General features: G+C 42.4%; 1 protein-coding gene across 2 annotated transcripts in view; it reads left to right on the forward strand.

Annotated features, from left to right (window-relative positions):
- Positions 1-23791, forward strand: part of arid4a (AT rich interactive domain 4A (RBP1-like)) — a 42901-nt gene that overhangs the window by 198 nt on the left and 18912 nt on the right. For both annotated transcript variants that reach the window (XM_036541611.1, XM_036541612.1), the window contains exons 2-11: positions 913-975; positions 2036-2146; positions 6367-6432; positions 7789-7879; positions 12777-12856; positions 12951-13045; positions 15452-15584; positions 16073-16152; positions 17094-17170; positions 17268-17422. In XM_036541611.1, the coding sequence (XP_036397504.1) occupies positions 970-975; positions 2036-2146; positions 6367-6432; positions 7789-7879; positions 12777-12856; positions 12951-13045; positions 15452-15584; positions 16073-16152; positions 17094-17170; positions 17268-17422 (894 nt within the window). In that variant the 5' untranslated portion in view covers positions 913-969. The remainder of the gene's footprint in view (positions 1-912; positions 976-2035; positions 2147-6366; positions 6433-7788; positions 7880-12776; positions 12857-12950; positions 13046-15451; positions 15585-16072; positions 16153-17093; positions 17171-17267; positions 17423-23791) is intronic.

Genomic DNA, 23791 nt, shown 5'->3' on the forward strand with positions numbered 1-23791 from the left:
TATTTTGAACGAAAATGGAAAGATGGGTGAGGAATTGAATGGCACAGAGCAGTCGGCTTGTTTTGCGGTGAAATGCGCCTTTTGTAGATATATTTAAATAAATAAATCGTTTTTGTTTAGCTACTTGACTGTGCGTGCCGTGCATGTGTTTTCTCGACGTTTTGAAATACAATCAAGAGAAGAAGTATACCGGAAAGAATTAGCTATGTCAAGGCTAGCTAGCTAGCTAGCTAGGCGGTTTAAATCGCCATGGATAGCCTGCTAGCGAGATTGCTAACGAGAAACTGTTTCGGGTAGCTAGTTAGCTATCTATATTTAGCCAATGGGCTGCACTTCTGCTAACGGTCTAGGTAGCTGCGTGTCCGCTGTTCTAAATCCCTTGATGTCCTGTTATTCGATGTCCAGGTTAAAAGTTTTAAACGTTAGAAATCGTGTGGCATACCTCCGTAGTGGCGACCAGTAGACACTGTATGTGCGGAGCAGATTGTATTGCTAGCTCCCGACATGGTGCAGCACGGAGAGCAATGATGGCGACGTGACACAGGCACAATCGGGGAGCGAAGCGGGAAGGAGCAGTCCACTTCTCTCTGGCTTCGTAAACGTCTTGGTAATCAGCAATCCTCAATGCACCGAGTCACTTCTTTTGCCATTTAAAACCTGCCTTTCGAGTCTATCGCTAAAATCTTTTCAAAAAGCTTGAAGGATTAGTTACACATTTTTGTTAATCTGCGAAGGGGAGGGGAGGGGGGTAGAGTTGCACCGAGCTTGAAAAGAATGCGTTAGAAGTAGCTGTCTTCGCGAACATGCCTTCATCTTACTCGCCCAGTTAGCTGCTTAGCTATTTTTGCCGTGTCCGGGTGTTTACATCGATGGAAACTGACTTACATTTAAATGTATTTTTTCATTTCTCAGTTTTGTTTTACAGCGATCAAAATCAATCGAGCTGGAATCCCTCAAATAGCCCTTACAATGAAGGTAAGTCATTTTACCAGCTCTTTTGAAAACGGCAATAACCGACGCCTCCCCGAGACTGGATGTCGACAGATAGTTAGCAAGCTGGGAAGATATTGCAAGTTAAGCATCAAGCCAGCTAGCTAAACTTAGTAGCTAGCGACACCACACGTGTTGTTGCTAACGACTTGCTCGGCTGTTAGCAAGTTTACCAGTGCCTTCTAAAGGCACAGGTTGTATAGCATTGAATCGGTGTTTTGAAAAACATCACAATTTTAGCATTGAGAAAATGGTTTCGACAGAGCGGTAATGTCGAGTCTCACGTGTTAAATTTGGCTACCCGATTTCGAATACTGCGACTACTCTCTGCGAGGTAAGACCAAATGGCGTCGAAATGTAGTGCGGGTTGCAATACCATTAATCCCTTTTTCTTCCTGAGGTATTCATTAGGGTAGTTATGTAACATTTGATCTCTGTAGCACTGCCAAGGAGAACCAATCAGTTGTCGTTTTGTTTAAGACTGACAACTGACACGGTCAGTGTTTCTAGAGGTTTGGGATGGGCATGGCCCGTGGGAACGTGAGCCTATGTATGAAAGTTGTTAGCTAACTGGGAATATGTGATGGACACAAAGTCCTGGCTTTGGATGCATTAGGGACTCGCTCTCATACGGGCAGGTACAAAAAGCCACCTGTGACGGGGTTGCATTGCTCTCACATATTTCTGATTCTCTCTCAACGATGAATGGCCCATTTTTTTCTCATGGGTAGGACCAGAACTTCATTGTCTCTCTCCATAATTTTTAGTACTAGTTGTTACTGTAGACACTAACAGAACATCATGTTGGAATGGTTACTTATTTAGAATAATTGATTGTCATATAATGAAGGTAGAAAAAATGGAATGAGTATCTGAATTCAGTTTGGCATACAGTGAAGGTATGCAGTCAAAGATATCTTAAAAGGTTTGATGTAAATTTCACATGGCATAGAATGTAGGTAATTTGGTAGCTTTCTCCCTTATTTTGCAGTGTGGGGGGGAAGGTGTGAGTTTTGAATGGTCCCATCTGCTCTTCCCCCTTCAGGCAGCAGACGAGCCTGCCTACCTGACAGTGGGAACTGATGTTAGCGCCAAGTACCGAGGCGCCTTCTGCGAGGCCAAAATCAAGACCGTCAAGAGGATGGTGAAAGTGAAGGTGAGCGCCTCCCAAACCGCACCTCGGGTTGTGAACATGCACGAGAGCAGGATGTCAAAGTGCAGCCAGTTGCGCTTTTAACGTATCAAGGTCATGCTGTGCGGAGGAGGTAGAATCTGTCATTTGCACAAAAGTGCTTTCATTGCTTGTTTTTTACCAAACATAATTGCGATACATTGCCCCAAGTTAATTCCAAGGTTGATATTGACAGCTGAAATATTCTGTAAAAACATTTTGGCAGGGTGCGCGGGGGAACTTCCTTTGACTTTGCAATGATGCAGTGACAGAATCATGAGGAAATGACCCTACAAGTGAATGATAAAGCAGTCATTGGCAAACTAGGACAACTGAAGGCATGGCACATTTACCAGTGAGTTGACAGCCAATTAGTAGTGAACACTTTTCTCCGGAAGTGGTTGTACACAGATTAACACAAAGTCCAACTTCAAACTGTGTTTGAAATGGAACACAACATGGCTTTACCTCTCTGTATTGTAAGCGACACTGAATACAGTTCCATTCTGTATTTGAAATGTTCCTGTCACATGCTGTTCTGTGACCACAGACTTGAAAATGAGGGGTGAAACCGCCCCCTGAGTCACACCTTAGCTTGATGTGATGTGGAGTCGGGAGTGGGCACAGGTCTGTATGACTTAATCATTCCTCTGCATCCTTGAAGGAAGCTGCAGCCTCCTTGCTGTGTAGTCTTTCACGCTTGGTTTCTGTGATCCACATAAAATTGGCTACATGTGACAGACATCACTGTGATTGGCAATGTAGAGAGCCTCGCCATGCACCTTTGGTTGTAGATGTTGTGTGGGAACTGTCAATTCTCACATCTTAGAGGCTTGGCCCAGGGATGGAATCCCATTTCTTAAGGGTCCAAACATGTGGACAAAGATCTGATGCCTAGCAGTCTTAAAGCTGATAGTGGGAGTTAGCCATATACTTTTGCCTTAGAGAAATAAAGTGTGTAGACAATCAGAACTGAAGTGAACAGAGGAGCTATTCTTAGATGGACTGAAAATGACTAAAAATACCATGATGTCAGATGGCTTGAAGAGAAATGAAGATGTTTTGAGTTTGCTCAGCAGTGGCTAATCTTATAAATGTGGGGTTGTGTTAGAATCTCTGGTGGTGTTTTTTAGCACAGTATACTGTAAGGAATCCATTGTTTTTACGGTCTAAATTCAGGTTAAATTAGCAGAATTAGTCAACATGACTAACACTTGTAAATGCAACTAAAATAATTTTTGGAAATTGAATAATTTTTTGTAGACATATACACCTCAAAGATTTTCTGAAATAATTTAGATTTTATACCCATGTAGTATGTTCTCCATTGTTTTCAGATGCAAGCCAGTGTTCTTAAGAGTTTTGACTTTTTACTTATTGCAGGTATTAGTAGTGCCAGTATTGTTTATAACCACAGTTGTGGTCCCTTTTTTTCTGAAAGGAACACCCTTTTCAGCCTTGTCTCAGTAGACTTTACAGTGATGGCTTCGGTAACTTTGCTGCAGTTTTTCTTTGCATGGAAAGTCCAGTCTCAGGTGACAGTTGAATGTGTACGGACAGAGCCCCAACATCTTCCTCAAAGCTGACCATCTATATGCAACTCTGTTGAAGTAAGGACGCACCCTTAGCACAGACACTCTCACCAGAGGCAAGAAGCATCATGTACTCCCTGTGTAGGAAACTGGGTCGAAAATTGCACACCTCATGCTTCTTTTGTGCTAAAATAATGTGCTGCCTCTTAAGAAGAAATACTGTATCATTTGAGACCTGGCACAGGGGAACTTAAAGTTGACCATACAGCCAATACATAGACAAAGTTTGTTTTGCTTTAGTGTCTCTCTAGTGAGTAAATATCCAGCTTTTATTTTTTTCTGACCCTTGCATCTAGTTTGAAGAAAATACATGGATCATGTATTGGGGTTTTAATCATTGCATGTATGATTTTGGACTGTGACAGCAGATGCATACCCCAGGAGAATGCATGCTTGCACAGAAGCGGTATGATAGTTAGCTTGTCCTCAGGACCAGGCAGTAGCTGCTTGTTCTCAGGAGGGTCCCCTGGGAAAGTGTTATAATCCGGCTTGGCCTGATTTTGATTGGGGATGTTGACCTGGCATGTGACGACAACAAGAGTGTGGCTAAAAGGGTAAGACTAGAGGTAGTACATGACAGTAGTAGAGTGTAGAGCAATCTTCTTTGTAGGAAAACCTGTTCAGTTCCACAGAGCTGTCTGGCAGATCAGGTTACATCAACACTGTACTGCCTCTCCACTCTTTGCCCCAGGGTAGGTTTTCATGCTGCAACTGTTTCAGGTCCTAAGATGTGTTTGTATCTTTCTGACTTCTCATTGGCTATCTGCCTGCACAGTCCTGTTGTGGTCGCAATACCCTGATCATTCTACAAGTCAAATTCAGTGATAGTGCAGGAATCAAAATCAGATCATCTTTGATGGTGTTCTGTTCCCTACTTTTGGGCTAACTGTCATTATTCTTTTGGAACCCCAGTTTGGGACAGTTGCATTATGATAGTTTAAAACATCCTTGTGCAGTTGTTTTGTCTGCTGGTTTATTTTTTCCACCTGATTAATTCTGCAGAACACTAGCTCTGCTTGCATATCTTTTTTGATAGTTGCATCATTCTTAATTAACAAGAACTAGCTGAAGGAACCATAAAATTTAAGTAAGTTCTGGTGTTAGCTGGAGCAGGTAGAAATGTTTGGTGAGCAGCTGCTGTGAGATCTGGTGTGTAGGTCTGTTTTCCGGTTGGGTGTCTGCTACTTATGTGTATCTCCGTGTTTGTTTTGCTTGCGTGTTTATCTGAGTATATCTTCTAGGAGGTCATTTATGGGCTTGAATAAAAGACCGGTCTTTGCGACTGCAGTTGTGGGCGTTGCATGGTGTCAGACCCTTGTCTGTGTGTGTGTATCTACATACATACGTACACACACATACATGCACAATGAGTATGAAGACTATTCACTGATACAGAATAAGGAAACGGTGCTTATGAATGCAGACTGTGTGTCATTCTTTCCCCCCTAATGCATGCACTGTGCACCATCGACATGTACAGGTATACAAATAATATTGTCGGGAGTACTTTTAATTGTACAGTTTTTAAATATCAGATACATCGTAAAACTGACTGGTGCAAAATAGCACCATTCATATAGCGTTATTATGCATTCAGATAAACAGGTTTAATTTCAACTGAGTTTGCCATTCAGGATAAAGAAATTGGCAGTTGTATTAGAGTGCGCTGTGCTTTCCTGGCTGATTGAAAGTGGAAGGCATTGAGTCAGCCGTGTGTGTGTGTATGGTGGTGAACAGGATAAATGGGTCCATGTGTGCACATGCACTGGTGAACAGTACAATGAATGGATTAGTGTGTACATTAGGGCTGGGTGATATAGCCGTCACGATATATCGAATAGCTATTTTTAGCGCAGTAACAGTTATCCCTGGTATGTGGCGTTAGGTTTATTTTTTCCCCCCTTAGTCATACCTGATGTGGGAGCACACCTCCAGTTTTCCAAGGCCATGTGAAATGCTTCCGGGGGAAAAAACACCACTCGTATCTATTCAGTGTTGATATCACAGCAACAGCACTATGCTGCTTAAATGCATTTATGGGGTCAAGGGACATCATACAGTGCGATTAATCTGCGTTCATTTTTTTTTTTGGCGCGTTATTTTTTCTATAATTAATTAATCAAAATTAACACGTTATTTTGACAACCCTAGTGAAAACCTATGTTATGTGTTTTTCAAAGCTAATAGGTAAGTTAACCAACATATAGATTCAAGTGATATTTTTCTCCCCCAGAAGCATTTCAGTGAACTTTGGAGGTGCGCTCGCACATTAGGTATGACTAACGGGGAAAAAATACGGGAAAAAAAACCTAACGCCACATACCGGGTATAGCTGTTATTGCGCTAAAAATAGCTATTCGATATATCGCAACGGCTATATTGCCCAGCCCTGGTGTACATACAGTGGTGAACAGTAGAGTGAATGGATCAGGGATGCACCCACATGGGCAGGCAGCCAGTGGGTTGCCATGTGTAGATGTGGACGTGTGAGTTCAATAAGGAGCCATTTGGCAGCCAGTTTGAAAAGTACAGTGCGTGTGTGCTGTGCAACCCAATTAATTCACCTACACTGAACCCCTCTCCCCCCTTCCCCTCTGTCTTTCTGCTTGCTAGGTGGTGCTTAAGGGAGACAGCACCTCCCAGGTGGTTCAGGATGACCAGGTCAAAGGACCTTTGAGGGTAAGAGGGATCTTCCAGCTCATGTCTGGGGTCACCACGTGCCTGAATCTGAAATTAAACTGGTGATTAAATGAAATTTGAATACCTCTTCCAAGCATGTAATTGCCTACTTTTAAGGGTTACATGAATGCAAGGATTGTGTGCTGATAATGTCAGACCTCAGACTAAGTGATTCATAAGTTACTTAATGTCCATTTGGAATAAGGTTGATGACCACTGTGTGTTTATTTATTTTGTATTGTCTTTGTAAGAATTCTGGTGTGCGGGTTGTGTTCTGCCTGCCTTATTAATAAATACATGCGTTCAGTTTGATGCTTGTAGTTAAAGTGAAGGCAGGCTGAATTCAGATTAGTCGTCTTGTGCTAGCCAGGTTTAGGCCTGACAGCATATCTGGTGACATTTGTGCTTTGCAACAAGGTAAGTCACAGTTGGCCACATTACTGTGAATTCAGTCTAGGTTTCACTCAGGGGGGATATTTATTTGCATGGACTAGAAATACATGTTTTACGAAAAAGCTTGAAATTGCATTACTTAATTGTTATTGTCATTTAGCCGACACTGTTATCCACAGTGACTTAAACAGGTTACAGTTTTATCCATTCATACAGCTGGGTATTGACTGAGGCCATTGTTGGTTAAATACCTTGTCCAAGGGTACAACAGCAGTGCCCAGTGGGGAATTGAACCAGCTACCTTTCAGTTGCGAGACCTGTGTCTTAGCAGTATGCAACACTGCTGCCTGTAGACGTATGTTTGATTGATAGTATTAGTATTTAAAACAATATCAATTCTGAATAAATAAATGTGTACATAAATATACTTACCAAAACGTAAATATTCAGTGAATGTGCTGCGTGATGTTTCAGCACTGACAGAACATGAAGACCACAGTCATAGGCATTTGCTAGAGGGTGAGCAAAACTGCAGTTACTCAGAATAAAATCTGCTGTCTGCATCACATGCTCACTAAAAGAACATCTTTGTGGCCTTTTTAGATTTTATTTCTACACTTTCTCGCTTGTGTCATGCCTCACTTTCAGCCTTGTCGTAGATTGTGTATTGTATGTTTTTGTGAGTGTCACTAATGTCAATAATTGTGAAACAGACTGACTGCCTGTATGCGTCCAAGTGGAAATTATTCACATGTTCTTTCAGCACACCACAGGCATTTCTTACGAAAGATCGGGGATGTTTGACTAGATCAGGATTGATTGGGGGAATAGGAGAGTGGGTGGCGAGCAGTACCTCTCTGGGGTGGTCCATGCACAGTTCAGGTCAGAAGGTGGTTGCCCATAGGGGTGTGTGAGGGTGATTGAACAGAATGGGCCTCACACTCTGATATCCCCCCCCTGCAGGTGGGTTCCACAGTGGAAGTGAAGAGTGCAGAAGGAGGGCTGAGCCAGGCTGTCATCAGCAAGCTCACCGATGCAAGCTGGTACACTGTGGGTAAGTACGGCTGTCATGGGATCAGCTTCCTCTGTTGCCATGCAGAGCCCGAACCAGGCTAGCACCAGCTGTAGACAAAGCTAGCCAAAACAACACTATCATCTCTCCACTACATTACATATAGGGCCTCTTGCTGAATGCTGATGTTTAGCTGCATCAGTACAGCAACCAGGACTTTGTCTGCAGACTTCCACTTAAAAAAAGAGCCATTACTCTTGTCTTCCCTAGGTTGTTTGCTTTGATCAACCAGTGGGTAGGGAATGTGAACAAGGAAGCTGCTGTTTTTCCTCTGGGGGTGTGGCATCAGAGAGGTTTAGGGTGCATTGATAACAGGGCTGCACTGCAGAGGTGTGTGAGTGCAGTACCCTGGGCGTCGTACAGAGCTGATTGAATGGAGCAGAGCCCATCAGTCCTCATTTTCCAGGAGTTTAACTCCTCATGTTTTCATTGGCAAGGCAGCTATGATGTAGTAATTGGCCCGAGGTTTGTTGTTTCTGCTTTTCTGTTTTCCTGTCCCTGGCCATTATCCGGAGCTATAGATTTGCGTCAGCTATGAACCAAAGTCCAGTTGGAATGACCTCAGAATTTATGAATGAGTGGCAAGTGCTCGGGGTTAAGAGAGTAAAGGAGTTGTTTATTTTTTTCAGTAAGGTTGAGTGTAATGTTCTGCTATGTTTCCATAGGTGATGACATAGGTGGCAGATTGTTTATCTGCAGACATAAAATGAAAGGGGAGCAAACTAAGGAAGGGAAAAGGAGAAGGCAAAGCTTCATCTCGTAAGGCAGAGCGACAGACACCCTTACACAGAAGGACACGCACAGGCTCCATTGTTTACCTTATCTTTACACTTCTGGTTATTTAAAATAAGTGTGGCACTTCACCCACATTTAGACGGTGCCTCAGATTTGTAAGTGGCTGGTTAAAAGTTGGTTTCCCTGGCCAGTGCACCTCACCATAGCCTCATCTGCTGCTGCATGTCAGAACATAGCAGTCAGATTTAAGCCTTTAAGGTGGAGAGCATTTACACAGGAATTGCGTTTGATCTAATGGCTGCTCTTGTTCCATACTGAATTGCCATAGTTTGCCAGAGTGTGGGGGACTTTCACTTTTCAGGGACTTTTTAAATTTTTTTTTAAACAAAGATAGTGGGATGGGAAGACAGGAAAGAGGGAGAAGCTGGTTCTTCTTTTGTCAAAAATGAAGGCAGAGAAGACAGAAATGGAAGCCAGAACAGGCTGGCATAAATGCAGGAACCCAGAGGACCAATCAGAACTAATGGAGCCACTGATGAGTACTGGCAGAGTTGTCCAGTGGGAATAAGTCTGGTCTGTGCATACTTGTGTTCAGAAATAACTGTTACAGTAACTCCAGAGGTGTGCACTAGGAGAAAGGAAAAGTTGCTCTGCCTGTCAGTGAAGGGGGGAGTATTGAGGTCTGTTTGGATAGAGTAGATCAAGCCTGGGGTTCTTTGTCAGTAGAGAGAGACCTTTTTTGAATCCAGATGAGGCATACTGATGCAGATAGCCAGTGTGCTCATCATGTACTTCCTCACCATGTGCATTATAGTCTGCATTCACAGTCATTATGATCTTTTACTGTTCCAAGGTCAGAATGGAGTTGGGAAGGTAGACTTTTAGGCATAATCCACCTTGGTCATGGAACACTTTACAAAAGATGCTTAGATGAGATGAAACTCTGTCATTGTTGGACTTCAACATTTTGGTAGACAAAAATATTGTCCATACCTGTAATTGTTTGTAAGGCATTGAGGGGTAGCTAATAGGCATGTCACGATACCAGAAATTTAGTAGTCGATTAAATTCTCGATACCACGGTAAAAAACAAAAACAAAACAATAAATCCCATGTACTTCAACATACATTCCTTTATTAAAAACATTTGAACATTGCATAAAACAACAGTGGCATGTAGCCTTCAAGTATTTAAAACAAACCATACTGTGCTTAATTACAAACACACAACTTTTATGATGGTACAGCATTTCAATTGCAGTACCCGGCCAAGATATGAAAAAAATATGTAATTAATAAATAGACCTATGTATAATAATAAAGAGAAGCAACTATTAGCGTCATAAAAAGGAACAGTGGCATCGTATTTTCTGTGCCTCTGAAAAGCTTCTGATATGGTTGGCTCTGTATGTGTTTGCTGACTTTGCTCCTGCCTCTCTTGGTCGACATCTACCTCTGGCTGATACTGTGAAAGGAAAATTACGAGATTTCAGTTATCAGGTATAGCGCAATGACTAAGAAAACAGCAGAGGCTGCACACACAATGTACTAACACACACACCCACACACCTAGAGTTTACTGACATGGTGACAGATCATTAGTCTGGAAATATTTATTTAAAATGCTATCGTTATATTTTGATGATAGATCGCACAGACTGAACAGTAAGGACGGTAGCCTACTATTACAAGCTATGGTTACCTTACGTTAGCCGAAACACGGTAGCCTTTAACGTTTAGCCATTGCAAACGTCGTATGGAACATAGTTGGCTATACAGCAATGCCAGCTGTCTGAAACAAAAATAATGGTAACGTATATTTCAGGATAGCAAGGACAACACATTGGATAAGTTGTTAATGTAACATTAACATGAGTTGAAACTCGCTCACCTTGAATTGTTTGAATAAATCTGGATGTCTTTCTTTGAGGTGTTTCCTCCTCTTGTCTGAAAAGGTCTATGGCACCGTTTGTGTACTGGTTTTTGCGAATAGCAAAAGTACTTCCATACACGGCTTTTACTGTTTTTCTTTTCAACGAGTCGAGGCGGAGCTGTCGCTGCAGCTGCACTTGTCGCCATCTTCCAAGTGTTCTTTTTCTTCCTTTGGCATTTTAACGGCAGACTAGAACACTTAAGAATTTAGTTTATTGCCAAGTAGGTTGCCCCAACAAGGATTTTTTTTGGTATGATAGTGCTCCATACAAATACGTCACTAAGAAAGATGAGCAATAAAAGCAACAAGTACTGAAAAACAAACAGGCGTATATGCTGCCCCCGTCAGGTCCGGAAGGATAACATCCCCGATACCTATGGTACTGTAGAAAAACGAGTACCGTCATGTTTTCAAAATTTTGCCATTGACTTGGTACCGAAGTATCGGTTCTCATGACATCCCTACATTAGAGGGATAGTGGAATAATTGCAGTATAGCCACAGGAAGATGTACTGGAGGAAGGGATCCAGGATTCCATTCCAAGCCTTTACTTCTATCATTAAACCTGAAAAGTAGCTACAACAGTTGAAACTGAACCCAGCACGCCCCATCTTCCTGTAGGAATAGCATAGTGACTGGAGCATAGAAGTAATGCAGTTAGGAGGGAATGAAGTTTAAAATCGAATTTGCTTTGTGCAGAGTTCAGATATCCTTACATATTTTCCCAGGAGGACTATACTGCTTTGCAACGTAAATGATTAGTGTGTGTGCCTCTGTTTGTATAAAGTGTTCCACAATACACAAGACAGAATGTGTTCATCAAAACGTATTGGTAAGAATATGCAGAGATGGTGGTTGATGTACGTAACCCAGGAAGGAAATAGAATGGATCTTTCACTTGTTTCTGAAAATCATGTTAACAAGAATTTTTCTCAGTTTGACATATTTGGGGGTTATGCACAAGCAGATAAGCAAAACTGCAAATGGATGAGGATGTCAACTTCCTCCTTGATGCCTGTATCTGAAATGCACCATCATAAGCGTTGCAGCGGAAAAATGGGGAAGTTCAACAAAACACCATTACAAACGGTACTGTCATTCATTGAATGAATGGTTCCCTCCAGGCAACAGCAATACTTCATTCTTACCACTATGTTGTGAAAAGGCACTGGTAAAGGGATCTTTTCAAGTAGCCGCAGTGTCTGATTGGTTCCTGACAATCTGAATGTTGCATGCAAAAAATACATACATGTAGAAATGTGATGTGGGTGGATGAGCAGTGCCTATCATGAAACAGCTGGTAAGAGCAGTACAGATTGATGCCATAAAGCTGCTGGAGAAGCTGAGGCTGGCTTAGTATGGTACCTAAGGGATTTTCTAATAAACATACTCCATATTTTGGAATAACTTGGTTTTATGATTTTGCAGTCATCCAGACTGAAGTGTCCGTGGACCTTTTATTTTTATTAGTTTAATGCCTGTGCTTGATTTTAAGTACCTGAAAAAATGCCACCTTTATTCCAAAAAAGTCATCATATGTTCTAGACAAGTCCCAGTAAATTCATATTCATCATTATGATTCTGATTGATGAAAATTAAGACGTGTACCTACAGCTTGTGACCTTTCGAAATGTCACCATGCCTCTCAATAGTTGGTAGGCGTCCTTGCATGTCACACCTCCTGTCGGAATTTGCCATGTGTCCTATGGGAGAAACTTCCCTGACTGCAGCATCTCAATTGAGATGGAGGTTAATTTACTTCAAAGCAATCACAACCACTGAACAGTGATTGACAGCTCTTTCCCCTGTTGAGTTAACTTGAAGATTTAAATTCTGATGAAATGCATGGAAGGATAAACCTTCCATTAGGAGTAATGCAGTGCTTCTGTTCTGTAACTCCTCTTGAGTAACATTGCTTGTAGAACAGCAGCATGGACACTTCAATATACATTTGTGTTGTTGTGCTGTTAGTGTAAGTGAACAAAGCTCTCCTGCTTATCCATAAGCCCAGAGTACTCAGAACAGTCCCCAGAATGCATACAGTACTATGGGATGTGATAAAACTGTGTTGAATGTAGTGATTAGCGGCTAGCACTCTGATATTGTACAGTAAACTCTGGAATGCAGTCTTCAGTCTCTCTGTGATGTGGTGGGGTCTGAAAGTGGCATTTTTCCTGCCTCAGTCTTTGAAGTGTCTTGTTTCTCTTCCAGTGTTTGATGATGGGGATGAGAAAACTCTTCGGAGGACATCTCTATGTCTAAAAGGCGAACGACATTTTGCTGAGAGCGAGGTAAAGGTATATCCAACTGCATGTCTCTTCTTGTGAATGGTTTGCATTGGTCTTGATAATGACCGCATTTGATAATGACGAACATTTTTTCCAGACCTTGGACCAGTTGCCCTTGACCAACCCAGAGCACTTTGGAACTCCTGTCATAGGGAAAAAGACAAATCGCGGACGGCGGTCGTCACTGCCTGTGTGAGTATCATCAGCTCACTGCAACCACAGTACAACCTAATCAGGAGTGAAGAGGCATTTGGCATCATTTACATTTACATTTACATTTATTCATTTGGCAGACGCTTTTATCCAAAGCGACTTACATAGGTTACAGTTCTTGACAATGTTATCCATTTATACAGCTGGATATTTACTGAGGCAATTGTGGGTTAAGTACCTTGCCCAAGGGTACAGCAGCAGTGTCCCAGCGGGGAGGAGAAAGGAAAAGTTGCTCTGCCTGTCAGTGAAGGGGGGAGTATTGAGGTCTGTTTGGATAGAGTAGATCAAGCCTGGGGTTCTTTGTCAGTAGAGAGAGACCTTTTTTGAATCCAGATGAGGCATACTGATGCAGATAGCCAGTGTGCTCATCATGTACTTCCTCACCATGTGCATTATAGTCTGCATTCACAGTCATTATGATCTTTTACTGTTCCAAGGTCAGAATGGAGTTGGGAAGGTAGACTTTTAGGCATAATCCACCTTGGTCATGGAACACTTTACAAAAGATGCTTAGATGAGATGAAACTCTGTCATTGTTGGACTTCAACATTTTGGTAGACAAAAATATTGTCCATACCTGTAATTGTTTGTTGATTGAACCGGCAACCTTTCGGTTACAAGTCTTGCTCCTTAACCACTATGCCACCCCATCATGTTATCATGACCACAGTGGTCGAGTTTATAATGCTTCTTAGACACCATGCATTGAATGTACATCAAAAGGAGCAACAGTAAGACATATAGAACACCACCATGGGTGGTGTTAGGACAGTGTTTCCCAAAGACTGGGTCGTGACCCGCAGGTGGGTTGCAGGAGATTTTATTTGGGTTGCCAAATAAATTTGCAGAATTTCTTCCATGGCTCACCTCTCACACCCTTTCGTGCATACGATCACACTGGTGTGATTAGCCGTTTAGCGCATGTGGTAAAACTAGATTAGAAAACTAGATTGGAAAAGTTCTAGCTAATTTTAGCTTTGAGGAAATGGCCATTTAACAATAAAAAAATATATCGGTGGTGAAAACTATGAGAAGCTTAATAACGCTAATGAAAACATAACAAACCATAACACGCGCGCAACATAGCATAAAATAAGGTATGTGGGAAGGGGTTAGCCAAGTAATTAGCACATAATGGCCCTGTTTTCACTTGGTTTTAAAATGCGTCTTGGGTGATCGGATCACAAGTGGACAGCCGAGACACATCACCGTTTACACCTGTGTCTAACATGCGTCTCCAAGGGGTCCAGCTGACCACTTGTGTTCAGATTTCGTTACTGCCTACGTCACCCGCCTACGTCAGTCTCTGTCGCCAGACAAGCGCCAGATTTGTTTAGCATGGGCTAGCTAAGAAAACAAAAAATGTTTCAAGAACTAATATACATGTACAGTCTATTCCAACTGTTGAGACTGGCAGGACAAAGTCATTTGCAACTTGCATAAGAGCGCAGGACAAGACGAAAAAGGAAGAATGTTAGAAAAGCATTTTTCCGTGCGTTGGCGCGCTGTCATCAAAACAACCACCACGTCCTCCATTTATGACATATTTTCCTGTTACATCCTTGTTGGGCACGCATCAGGACGCATTAGCGTTTAAAGTACAAAAGGTATTTGGTTAAATGCGTCCCAGACCACCTCGGCAAGTGGTTTGAGTGATCGGATCACAATGCGTCTTGGTCGTTTACACTTGTATTTAGCACTGTCTGCTTGTGAACCGATCGCTCAAGACGCATTTTAAAATCAGGTGTAAACGGGTCCAATGTGCCTAATGAGATTGGACGTGGAATAGACCTGATGTGGTTAATGAATTGATTGTTGACTGATTGAATTGGCTGATTGACTGTTTGCTGCACACTTGAGCATTTCACAAAAATTTCAACAAGAAGCACGTTTTTAATAGTACTGAGGGTTCGTATTGTTCTGATAACTATTTATAACATTGAATCTAGTACGAGTGCACTTATTTTGTCTCATGTATAAAGTATTTTAAATGTGTATATTGTTTTACTGGTGAGAGGAAATAAAAACAATGAGAGAGCCTGTTAACTCCGGCTAAATACATTCATTTAGTCTCATTTATAAAGTATTTAATATATGTACTGTGCATGTTTTCAATAACACGTGCATAAACCAAAGTATTTATGCACGAATCTGCTCTTCTCACGATTTCTAGATAAGGCCTTTTGTAAATTGGGTTGCGATGGTTTGTCATTTTTAAAAAGTGGGTTCCCAGAAAAAAAGTTTAGGAAACATTGTATTAGGAGAATTAACAGACATCAACATGAAAATGGTGCTGAATAGAAGTACATGAGAGCGAAATCATAGGGTGTCTTTCTGATGTGAGTGGGATTCGTCAGTCTTCACCTGTGCTTTTAAATCACCCAGTGCGGAGGATGAGAAAGAGTCTTCCTCTAGTGAAGAGGAGGATGAGGACAAAAGACGACTGAATGACGAATTGCTGGGGAAAGTGGTCTGCATCCAGACAGGTCCGGACCGAACATGCTGGTACCTCGCCTTGGTAGGTTCTTCCTGCGCAGAAGGCAGGTTTTATGCATGAATAGCACTTCAGGGCCTGCTTTAGCATGTATGTTTTGTGTACGAGGCACTGTGGGATATTTGCTAGTTTTTCCATAGAAACTCTCTTGGGCATCTGATTTAATCGTGCCAGCACCTGGTAGCATCAGCCTGGGTTTTGTTGGATACTCTGAAGTCATAGTCCCTCTATATTGCATTTGTAGTGATGGAACAGCGAGGTTTTGCGAAACTTACTGAGTGCACCTACCATGCCCTTGTTGATTGGTTCTTTGCTCCCCTCAGCAAAATACATTGATTGTTTCAAATTGGGGAGTCATTAGTGGCACACGACATTGTAGCTTCACTCATTTTGGCACTCAGTTTCCGAACAGCAGTAAATCCTACTTCACCAATGCTGTTGTGTTAATAAAACTCATCAGAGTGGGTCAGTGTTTGATGTGCTGATCTTCCCTTCTCTCTGGTTGTTTGTAGGTGATATCTCCCAGCTGCAATGATGACCTCATTGTCAAAAAGGACCAATGTTTAGTGCGATCATTTGCAGATTCCAGATTGTGAGTATTCAACACCATTTGAGTTGTAACTGAAATAATTTTGTTGATGTGGCAGCTTCTGGGTTATTTTCCATTTGAGAAGATTTCATGCATTTAGTTTTTTTTTTTTTTTTTTTGTCATGAAGGGAGTGATCCTTTATGTGAGCCTAACTTTGACAGAGCAGTAGGATTGTGAGGTTGGTTAGTTAAAGAATTCGGCTCCCTCACTCTTACTGGAAATTTAGTTTTTCGCAGTGGCATGTTGTGGACATTGTTTCTTGATTTTGCTTCTTAATTGTCTATTGTTTCTTGATCACAAGACAACCATTTCAGGTTTTCAATATCACAATATCACGATATCTCGTGATCGTGAGATGGTCCTCTTGGGTTTGATCTTCTCCTATGATATGGTAGCCTGTACTTTGACTGCTAGCTATCAGTGATCTCATTTACATGCACAATAATAAGCCAGTATTCTGGATTTGAGAAACCTGAATTTGGAATATTCCATTTGGAATGTTCTATTAAAAGCAGTACTGGGTGTGGAAAATGCCTTATTTTCAGAATGGATCGCCTGTAAGCTCACATCTATAAATAATTGGTGCTTTGCAAGGGATCCTGGCATTATAAGCTCTGCGTGGCATCTTGCAGTCTGCTCCAGAAGCTCTGACAGTAAGAGCAAAGTGCATGTTTTTGTATGTCAGTAAATGTAGACATACATAAGTCATGAACATTAATAAACATGAATTCATGCAAGCTTATTTTCAGGTAACATCAAATGACTACAAAAATATTTTTATTATACTGGCCTCAAGGAGCTGCCATAGATTTTCTTGTTCTTAGTATAAACATGCATTTAGAAGTGGTTCCAAAGAAGACACAGCTTGCAGAAAAGCATGTTCATATTCAACTCAATCTGAAGGACTTGTTATTTTATCAACATTTTAACTTTTTCCTTCTAGCTACATAGTAGCAAGAAAAGAGGTCCATCAACTGGACGTGGACAGCATCTCAAAGCCAGAGTACGCTAGCAAGAAAGGTAAGGAGTTTCACACTCGACTCCCCCTGCTGGTTGGGATGTCCAGCCACACAGAAACCTGTGAAGTCACCTGACTGCTGGCCATGCTTGTCCCCAGGGTTCGACGGAGCGCTGCTTTTCCTGAAGGACAGAGTGGTCCCTGATACCTGGAAGATGGACATGAGCGAGATCCTGGAGTCCTCCAGTAGTGATGAGGAGGATGCTGAGGGGAAGGACAGTGAGGAGGACGAAAAGGAAGTAGAGGAGGAAGAGGTAGGTGTGGTCTGTCATTTCTGGCAGCGGAGTGGCTGAAGGTCATTATGGACCAGTGGTTGTGGTTGAGGGCAAAGGGTGGCTTTCCCAGATCCAGCTGCCCTGGCTTTTGTGTGTGAATAGTATTGCAGTCTGGCAGCAGGATTGTGGTTCCCATTCTGCTTGAGGTGGATTTACAATTGCCTGAAATGACCCTCTTCTCAAGTGCGTCATGCTGAATGGTATTTCTGAGCTGTTGGTAGGAAGTAGTGTGGTAAAGATCTCTTTCATCTCCTCAGTGGAACTGTCCTAGAGAGACACCGACCGTACGGTCACTTTTCATGTCAACATCACACGGGGTGGGAGCCAAAACCTGGTGTCGTTTTGTGCTTTCTTTTTTTTTTAACTCTTTTTCACATTACTCATTTTATGCTATGTAGTGCACGTGTTACGTTACATGGTTCATTGTTTTCATTTGCGTTATTAAGCTTCTCATAGTTTTCACCGCCGCATTTGCTATATTTTTTAATGTTAAATGGCTGTTTCCTCAAAGCTAGAATTAGCTAGAATTTTTTCAATCTCGTGTTCTACTCGCACCGGTTTTAGCTGACGTACTAAACAGCTGATCACATCCGTGTGACCGTACAGGCACCATTTAGGCACCAGCACTGTGTTAAGTCTTCCCTCCTCAGCCACGTGAACTCCTGCTCCCGCTGAACCTAGTACTCCCTCTTGACCTCCTGCCACTTGCTTGCCCCATAACATCAGCTGCCGCTGGCTGCTAAACGTCATCAGTATTACTTGCTTGTCCTTCATCCTCCACCGCATCAGTCCCTCTTTTTTCACCTCGTTTGTCAACACCATCACAATTTTTGGGCTTTTTAAAGAAACTTCGGACACTCAGCTGCCGTGACAGTTTGCAGTGGTATGTAGCGATATAGCTTACCAGTGCGATGGCTAAAGCATGTGAGATCAAAGACAAGACTAGACAGATAGCTAATTAATATGCACAATCACCACCAAATGGACAGGGGTGTGAATTACTTAGTTACGTTAGATCGCCCTCAGTGTTCTAATCTGTCAAAATGACGGATGGCCTTCAGATTTTTCTGTCATTGTTAAAAAAATTCAGTCAGTGACGGAAAATATTCGACTAACGCAACCTCCGATCTGACTGTCCCAAACCGATGGGGTCGCTCTTAGACACAATCCCTGTCTGTAGTGGTCCCTCAGTGGTGGAATGAACTCTCCGGGGGTTAGGACAGTGGAATCACTGGCCATCTTCCGACGCAGACTGAAGACCCATCTCTTCAGACTGCATCTCAGTTCCACTTTTATCCCTACCCCCTAACTACTTGCATTTGATGTTAATTTTATGTGTAGTATTTCCATGTATTATAATTTTTTTTAAGGAACTGTTGTTGGCTTTTGTCAGAGCACACAAGTTAACTTGTGGTAGGGCTAGGGCTTTGCGATATAGCCGTTGCGATATATCTCATAGCTATTTTTAGCGCAATAACAGCTATCCTCAGTATGTGGCGTTTGGTTTCTTCCCATATGTTTTTTCCCTTTGGTCATACCTGATGTGGGAGCACACCTCCAGTTTTCCGAGGCCATGTGAAATGCTTCTGGGGGAAAAAAAAACGCCACTTGTATCTACTCAATGTTGATATCACAGCAACAGCACTAAGTTGTTTCCATGTGGTAGATAGAAACACATGGCTACAAAGATAAAGAGTGAAAACATACGCTGCGTGTTTTTCAAAGCTGATAGGTAAGTTAACTAACATATAGATACAACAAGTGATATTTTTCTGGCGGAAGCATTTCACTGAACTTTGGAGGTGTGCTCCCGCATCAGGTATGACTAAAGGGAAAAAAAATACAGGAAGAAACCAAACTCCACATACCGGAGATAGCTGTTATTGCGCTAAAAATAGCTATGCGATATATTGCGATGGCTATATCGCACAGTCCTAGATAGGGCTTTAATAATGTTATGCTTACACTCACTGTTCTGGGAGTGCTGTGAGCCTGGTCTGACACTGTTGCTTGTTTAACCCTTTCACGTCTACAGTCACACTGGTGTGATTAGTGCTTTCACGCATATGGTCAAACTGGTGTGATTAGAACACTAGGATGGAAAAATTATAGCTGACGTTAGCTTTGAGGAAACAGTGATTTAACGTCACAAAGTATAGCAAATGCGGCGGTGAAAATGAGAAGCTTAATAACGATAACGAAAACATAGCAAACCATGTAGCGTAACACGTGGGCTACATAGCATAAAATAAGACACATGCGAAAGGGTTACATTGAATGGATACACTTATGTTCTGTTGTGATGGAAGTCACTGTGGATAAGAGTGTCAGCAAAATGCATGTAATGTAGTGTAATGTAATGTAAAGACCTGCCCTGCCTCTCTGGGTCTTGGGCTGTGGTGCTTTAAAGAGCTGGATCAGGGCCTGTCTGAACTGGAACTGAATAGTGTTTGTAGTGTGTGGAAGTGCAGCAGGAACGTCAGAGCGCTGAGGGTGTGTTCTCTGCACCCCTCCCCCCACTTGCTGATGTCTTGCGAGAAGACATGGCCCAAGGACCCAGCGGGTGAGAAAAGCACAACAATGAACCTTATTCTTCCTGAGTAAGGACCAATGGCTATCCACACGGCTTCCCACACAGTTCCCATAGCAACCCCTAGTTTCTCTCATTGAGATATCCACAGGGGTTGGCTGGCTGCCCCTAGAGGTGGGCCCAGTAGAGCCTACTCTTCTCAGGTTTCTTCCCCTGCCTGAGCTTCTCGCTGCTGTACAGGAACAGGCACAGATAGAGCTTCTGTTGTTAGTCACTCAAACTCTGCTGTTGTACACTTTCTGTAAAAGGATCCTGTAAAATCCTCAATCCAAGAATTCCCCCCCCCTCCATAATATTGCCTGTTTTTCCCTTCAAACCTCATCATCTGGGAGCTTTTGCAGGCTTTGCTCAGATATTAAGCAATAAGAAAATTTGTGATGAAATGTAAGGTCTTTGCAGAGCAGATACATTGCTGCTGCTTCAAGCTGGAAGCAGTGCCATAGGAGCAGGTGTGCTGTATTTAAGGAGTAGGAGCTGTTTTCTCAAGTTATTTGCTAGTGGGTGCTGATACGCCAGTATTGAATTTCAGGCAATCAGTTGGCCAAATCTGGGAGCTCGGTCTGGCATCACTTTCTCACAGTTATTCTCGTTACTTGTAGACTTTTATCATGCATTTAAAACGCCAGTGTCTGAGGTCCATTTCCTGTTAGAGTACAGACTGCGCTTCGGAAGCAGAGTGCGGGGGAGCTGATGAAAGAAGCTTGCAGCCAATGGGCCTGGAATCATTAGCGCTAGGGTATGTCTGTGGGCAGTTGGAGTCACATTGTACGTTTACTTACACCTCTGCCCACCTGCAGTAAGGCAAGCTGCTGTGAGAACTGCCTCCCTGCAGCACAGTCTATAAAGAGAAAACAACAAGAGGTGTGTCAGAATGAGGTGCACCCTCCAGGCAACACGGCAGCACCTGCAGGACTCTCAACAATGCGGGCACATTTCTATTGTGACATTCTGGTGGGAAGAAGCGTCACCTTGCAAGGCTGACACTGCAGCAATGTTTCCTTCCACACATGAGGAGGCCTTTTCACACCCACTGCTGTATTTACTTTGCTGACTTTTTGTATGCTAAATAGCTTTAGTTGTTAATCTCAGTAAATGTTGAAATAGGCACTGAAGGGTTCTGTTGTCTCAGACTAGGCAGGCATAATGTTGAAGGCCTCCAGGTCAGTTTTCCATCCATCTTCTTTTATGCTTAATTTGTGTTATAAGTCATTCTCAGGTTAAGTTTCCAAGTATTTGGTGTATAACATGCTCACTGTGTGTGTAAAACAGTCACACTAATGCTTACAATAGATCAGATTTCTTTATGCCATTTCTTTATGCCACATTCTTTATGTGCCTTGACACTGTTAAACATCCGTAATATCTGCGCTGGACCAGTAGGGTTGCTAGGCTCCTTCAGCTTGAGTGTGTGCGCATATATCAAATGGGATGGATCTCATTGCACTGGTAGATGAGGTGTACCCTGACACCGGTTTAACCCTTTCACGTGTACGATCACACCGGTGTGATTAGCCGTTTAGCTCGTATGCTAAAACCAGTGCGAATAGAACACTAGATTGGAAAAAGTCTAGCTAATTTAAACTTTGTGGAAACAGTGATTTAACATTAAAAAATATAGCAAATGCTAACTGAAAACTATGAGAAGCTTAATAATGCAAATGAAAACATAACAAACCATGTAACGTAACACGTGCGCTACCTAGCATAAAAAACAAGTTATGAGTGAAAGGGTTAACTTGAAGCACTACCAGTGCTGTGTTTGTGAGGTGAGTGCTGTATGTCATTATGTATATATACATGGCAGAGTTTCAGCTAGTGTGGGCACCTAATGCGATTTTCCATCAATACGGCCATCTCGGACATTACACGGTGAGTGACTGTGGCCTGCTGTCTGACTGTAGACATAAGGGGGTAATTTCCAGTGTTTTTCACAGCGGGGCCAACGTCCAAGCTTGTTTGACTGCTCAGATCGTGTGAGGCTCAGTCTGGTGTGGAGATGCACAGAGCAGAGCCACAGCTAATGCACTGTGCCATGTCTAAAGCCAGTCTGTCCATTCAAGATGCTGCCACAAAAAGATTTCTGATACTCGGCAGGGGCAACATTACTGCCACCCTGTGGTTCACAAGCCTGTGCTAATATAAAGTGACATTTTTCAACTTCTACCCCCTTACTTGAAAAGAAAAACTTTAACCCTTTTAAGCATACAATCACATCAGTATGATGATTCTAGTAGTCCCTGCAACATATGTCTGCATTAAAACATCAGGGCTCCAGACTAACTTTTCCACTGGTAGAATTCGGGCTATCAATTTTCTCAGTTGGTCGCACCAGCACATGATTTGGTCGCACCTTTTTTTTTTTTTGGTATACCATGGTATTAATCCATGACCTTGCATGCTGAAGAATAGTTGTCTTAATTTGCATAGCCTCGTTTTGCACTGATGTAAAGATTGACAGTGACTAGAGACTTGATATTTGCAAAATTATTTTAATATGAACATTGTTTCCCTCATACCGCAGCCACGGGTAGCTACTGCGTTAGCCATTGTGGTTGAAAGTAGTACTACTACTTCTTCACTGGCTCAGTCAGTCTCTCCCTGCCTGCACCTGCACTCTCCCTGCAGCCTGCACTCTCATTATCAGTTGTGTCTGAGTCGGGACCTCTCGTTGGCTCTCCCTCTCCACCAGCCTCCTCCTCTCTCCCCTTATTTTATTTTTTAACCATTTCGTGTGTACTGTCACACCGGTGTGATTAGCTGCTTAGCGCATATGCTACAACCGGTGCGATTAGAACACGAGATTCTAGCTAAAAATTCTAGCTAATTCTAGCTTTGAGTGATTTAACGTTAAAAATATAGCAAATGCAGCGGTGAAAACTATGAGAAGCTTAATAGTGCTAATGAAAACATAACGAACCATGTAACGTAATGCGGCCTACATAGCATAAAATAAGGTTATTTTAACCCAGGTTAGCTGGGTTAAAATAACCAGCTATAGACCGCTTCATCTTTGGAACACGGTAACAGCTAAATGGATTATTTCACGCGTTTCATCGTCAGTGCGCATGTGCAGGTTGCGAGAGACCGACTGAGCCTGTGAAAAACACAAAGTACTAATTTCAACCACAATGGCTAACGCAGTACCCGTGCCGGAGGGGCACCAAAAGAATGATCATCATGCACTCGCAAAAATGCAACCATGTGAAATATTAACTCGCACACACTCAAAAAATGATCGTATATACGGGCATATTTGCAAGTTGCACTGGTGCGCTTAGTTATAAAGTTTAGTCGCACTGTCTCCAAAAATGGTCACAGTCTGCAGCCCTGAAACATTGTTGTTTATATTCATTAGTGGTTTCTGTTGGAACAAACCAGGCAATGGTTTTTGCGATGCCGGAAGAACGTTACCTGCCTGACTGCATTGTGCCAACTGTGAAGTTTGGTGGAGGAGGGATAATGATATGGGGCTGTTTTTCAGGGTTTGGACTAGTCTCCTTATCTCCAGTGAAGGGCAATCTTAATGCTTTAGCATTAGGGCTGTGACGGTAATGATTTTTTTCTTTCTGCGGTAATAACTCAACAAATAACCGCGATTTACCCCCCCGCCCTCCGCGCAACACAAAAAGCCAACCCATAACGTTCGCACACGAACAACTTGTTTGTCGGGAAGGCTGATTACAACTTAGGCTGTGTTCACACGTAGCGTCTTTTTGAAGAAAGTGATTGCAAAGTTACAAATATTTTACATTTTAACA

Source organism: Megalops cyprinoides, chromosome 12 (assembly GCF_013368585.1).
Source record: "Megalops cyprinoides isolate fMegCyp1 chromosome 12, fMegCyp1.pri, whole genome shotgun sequence".
NCBI classification, from domain to species: Eukaryota; Metazoa; Chordata; class Actinopteri; order Elopiformes; family Megalopidae; genus Megalops; species Megalops cyprinoides.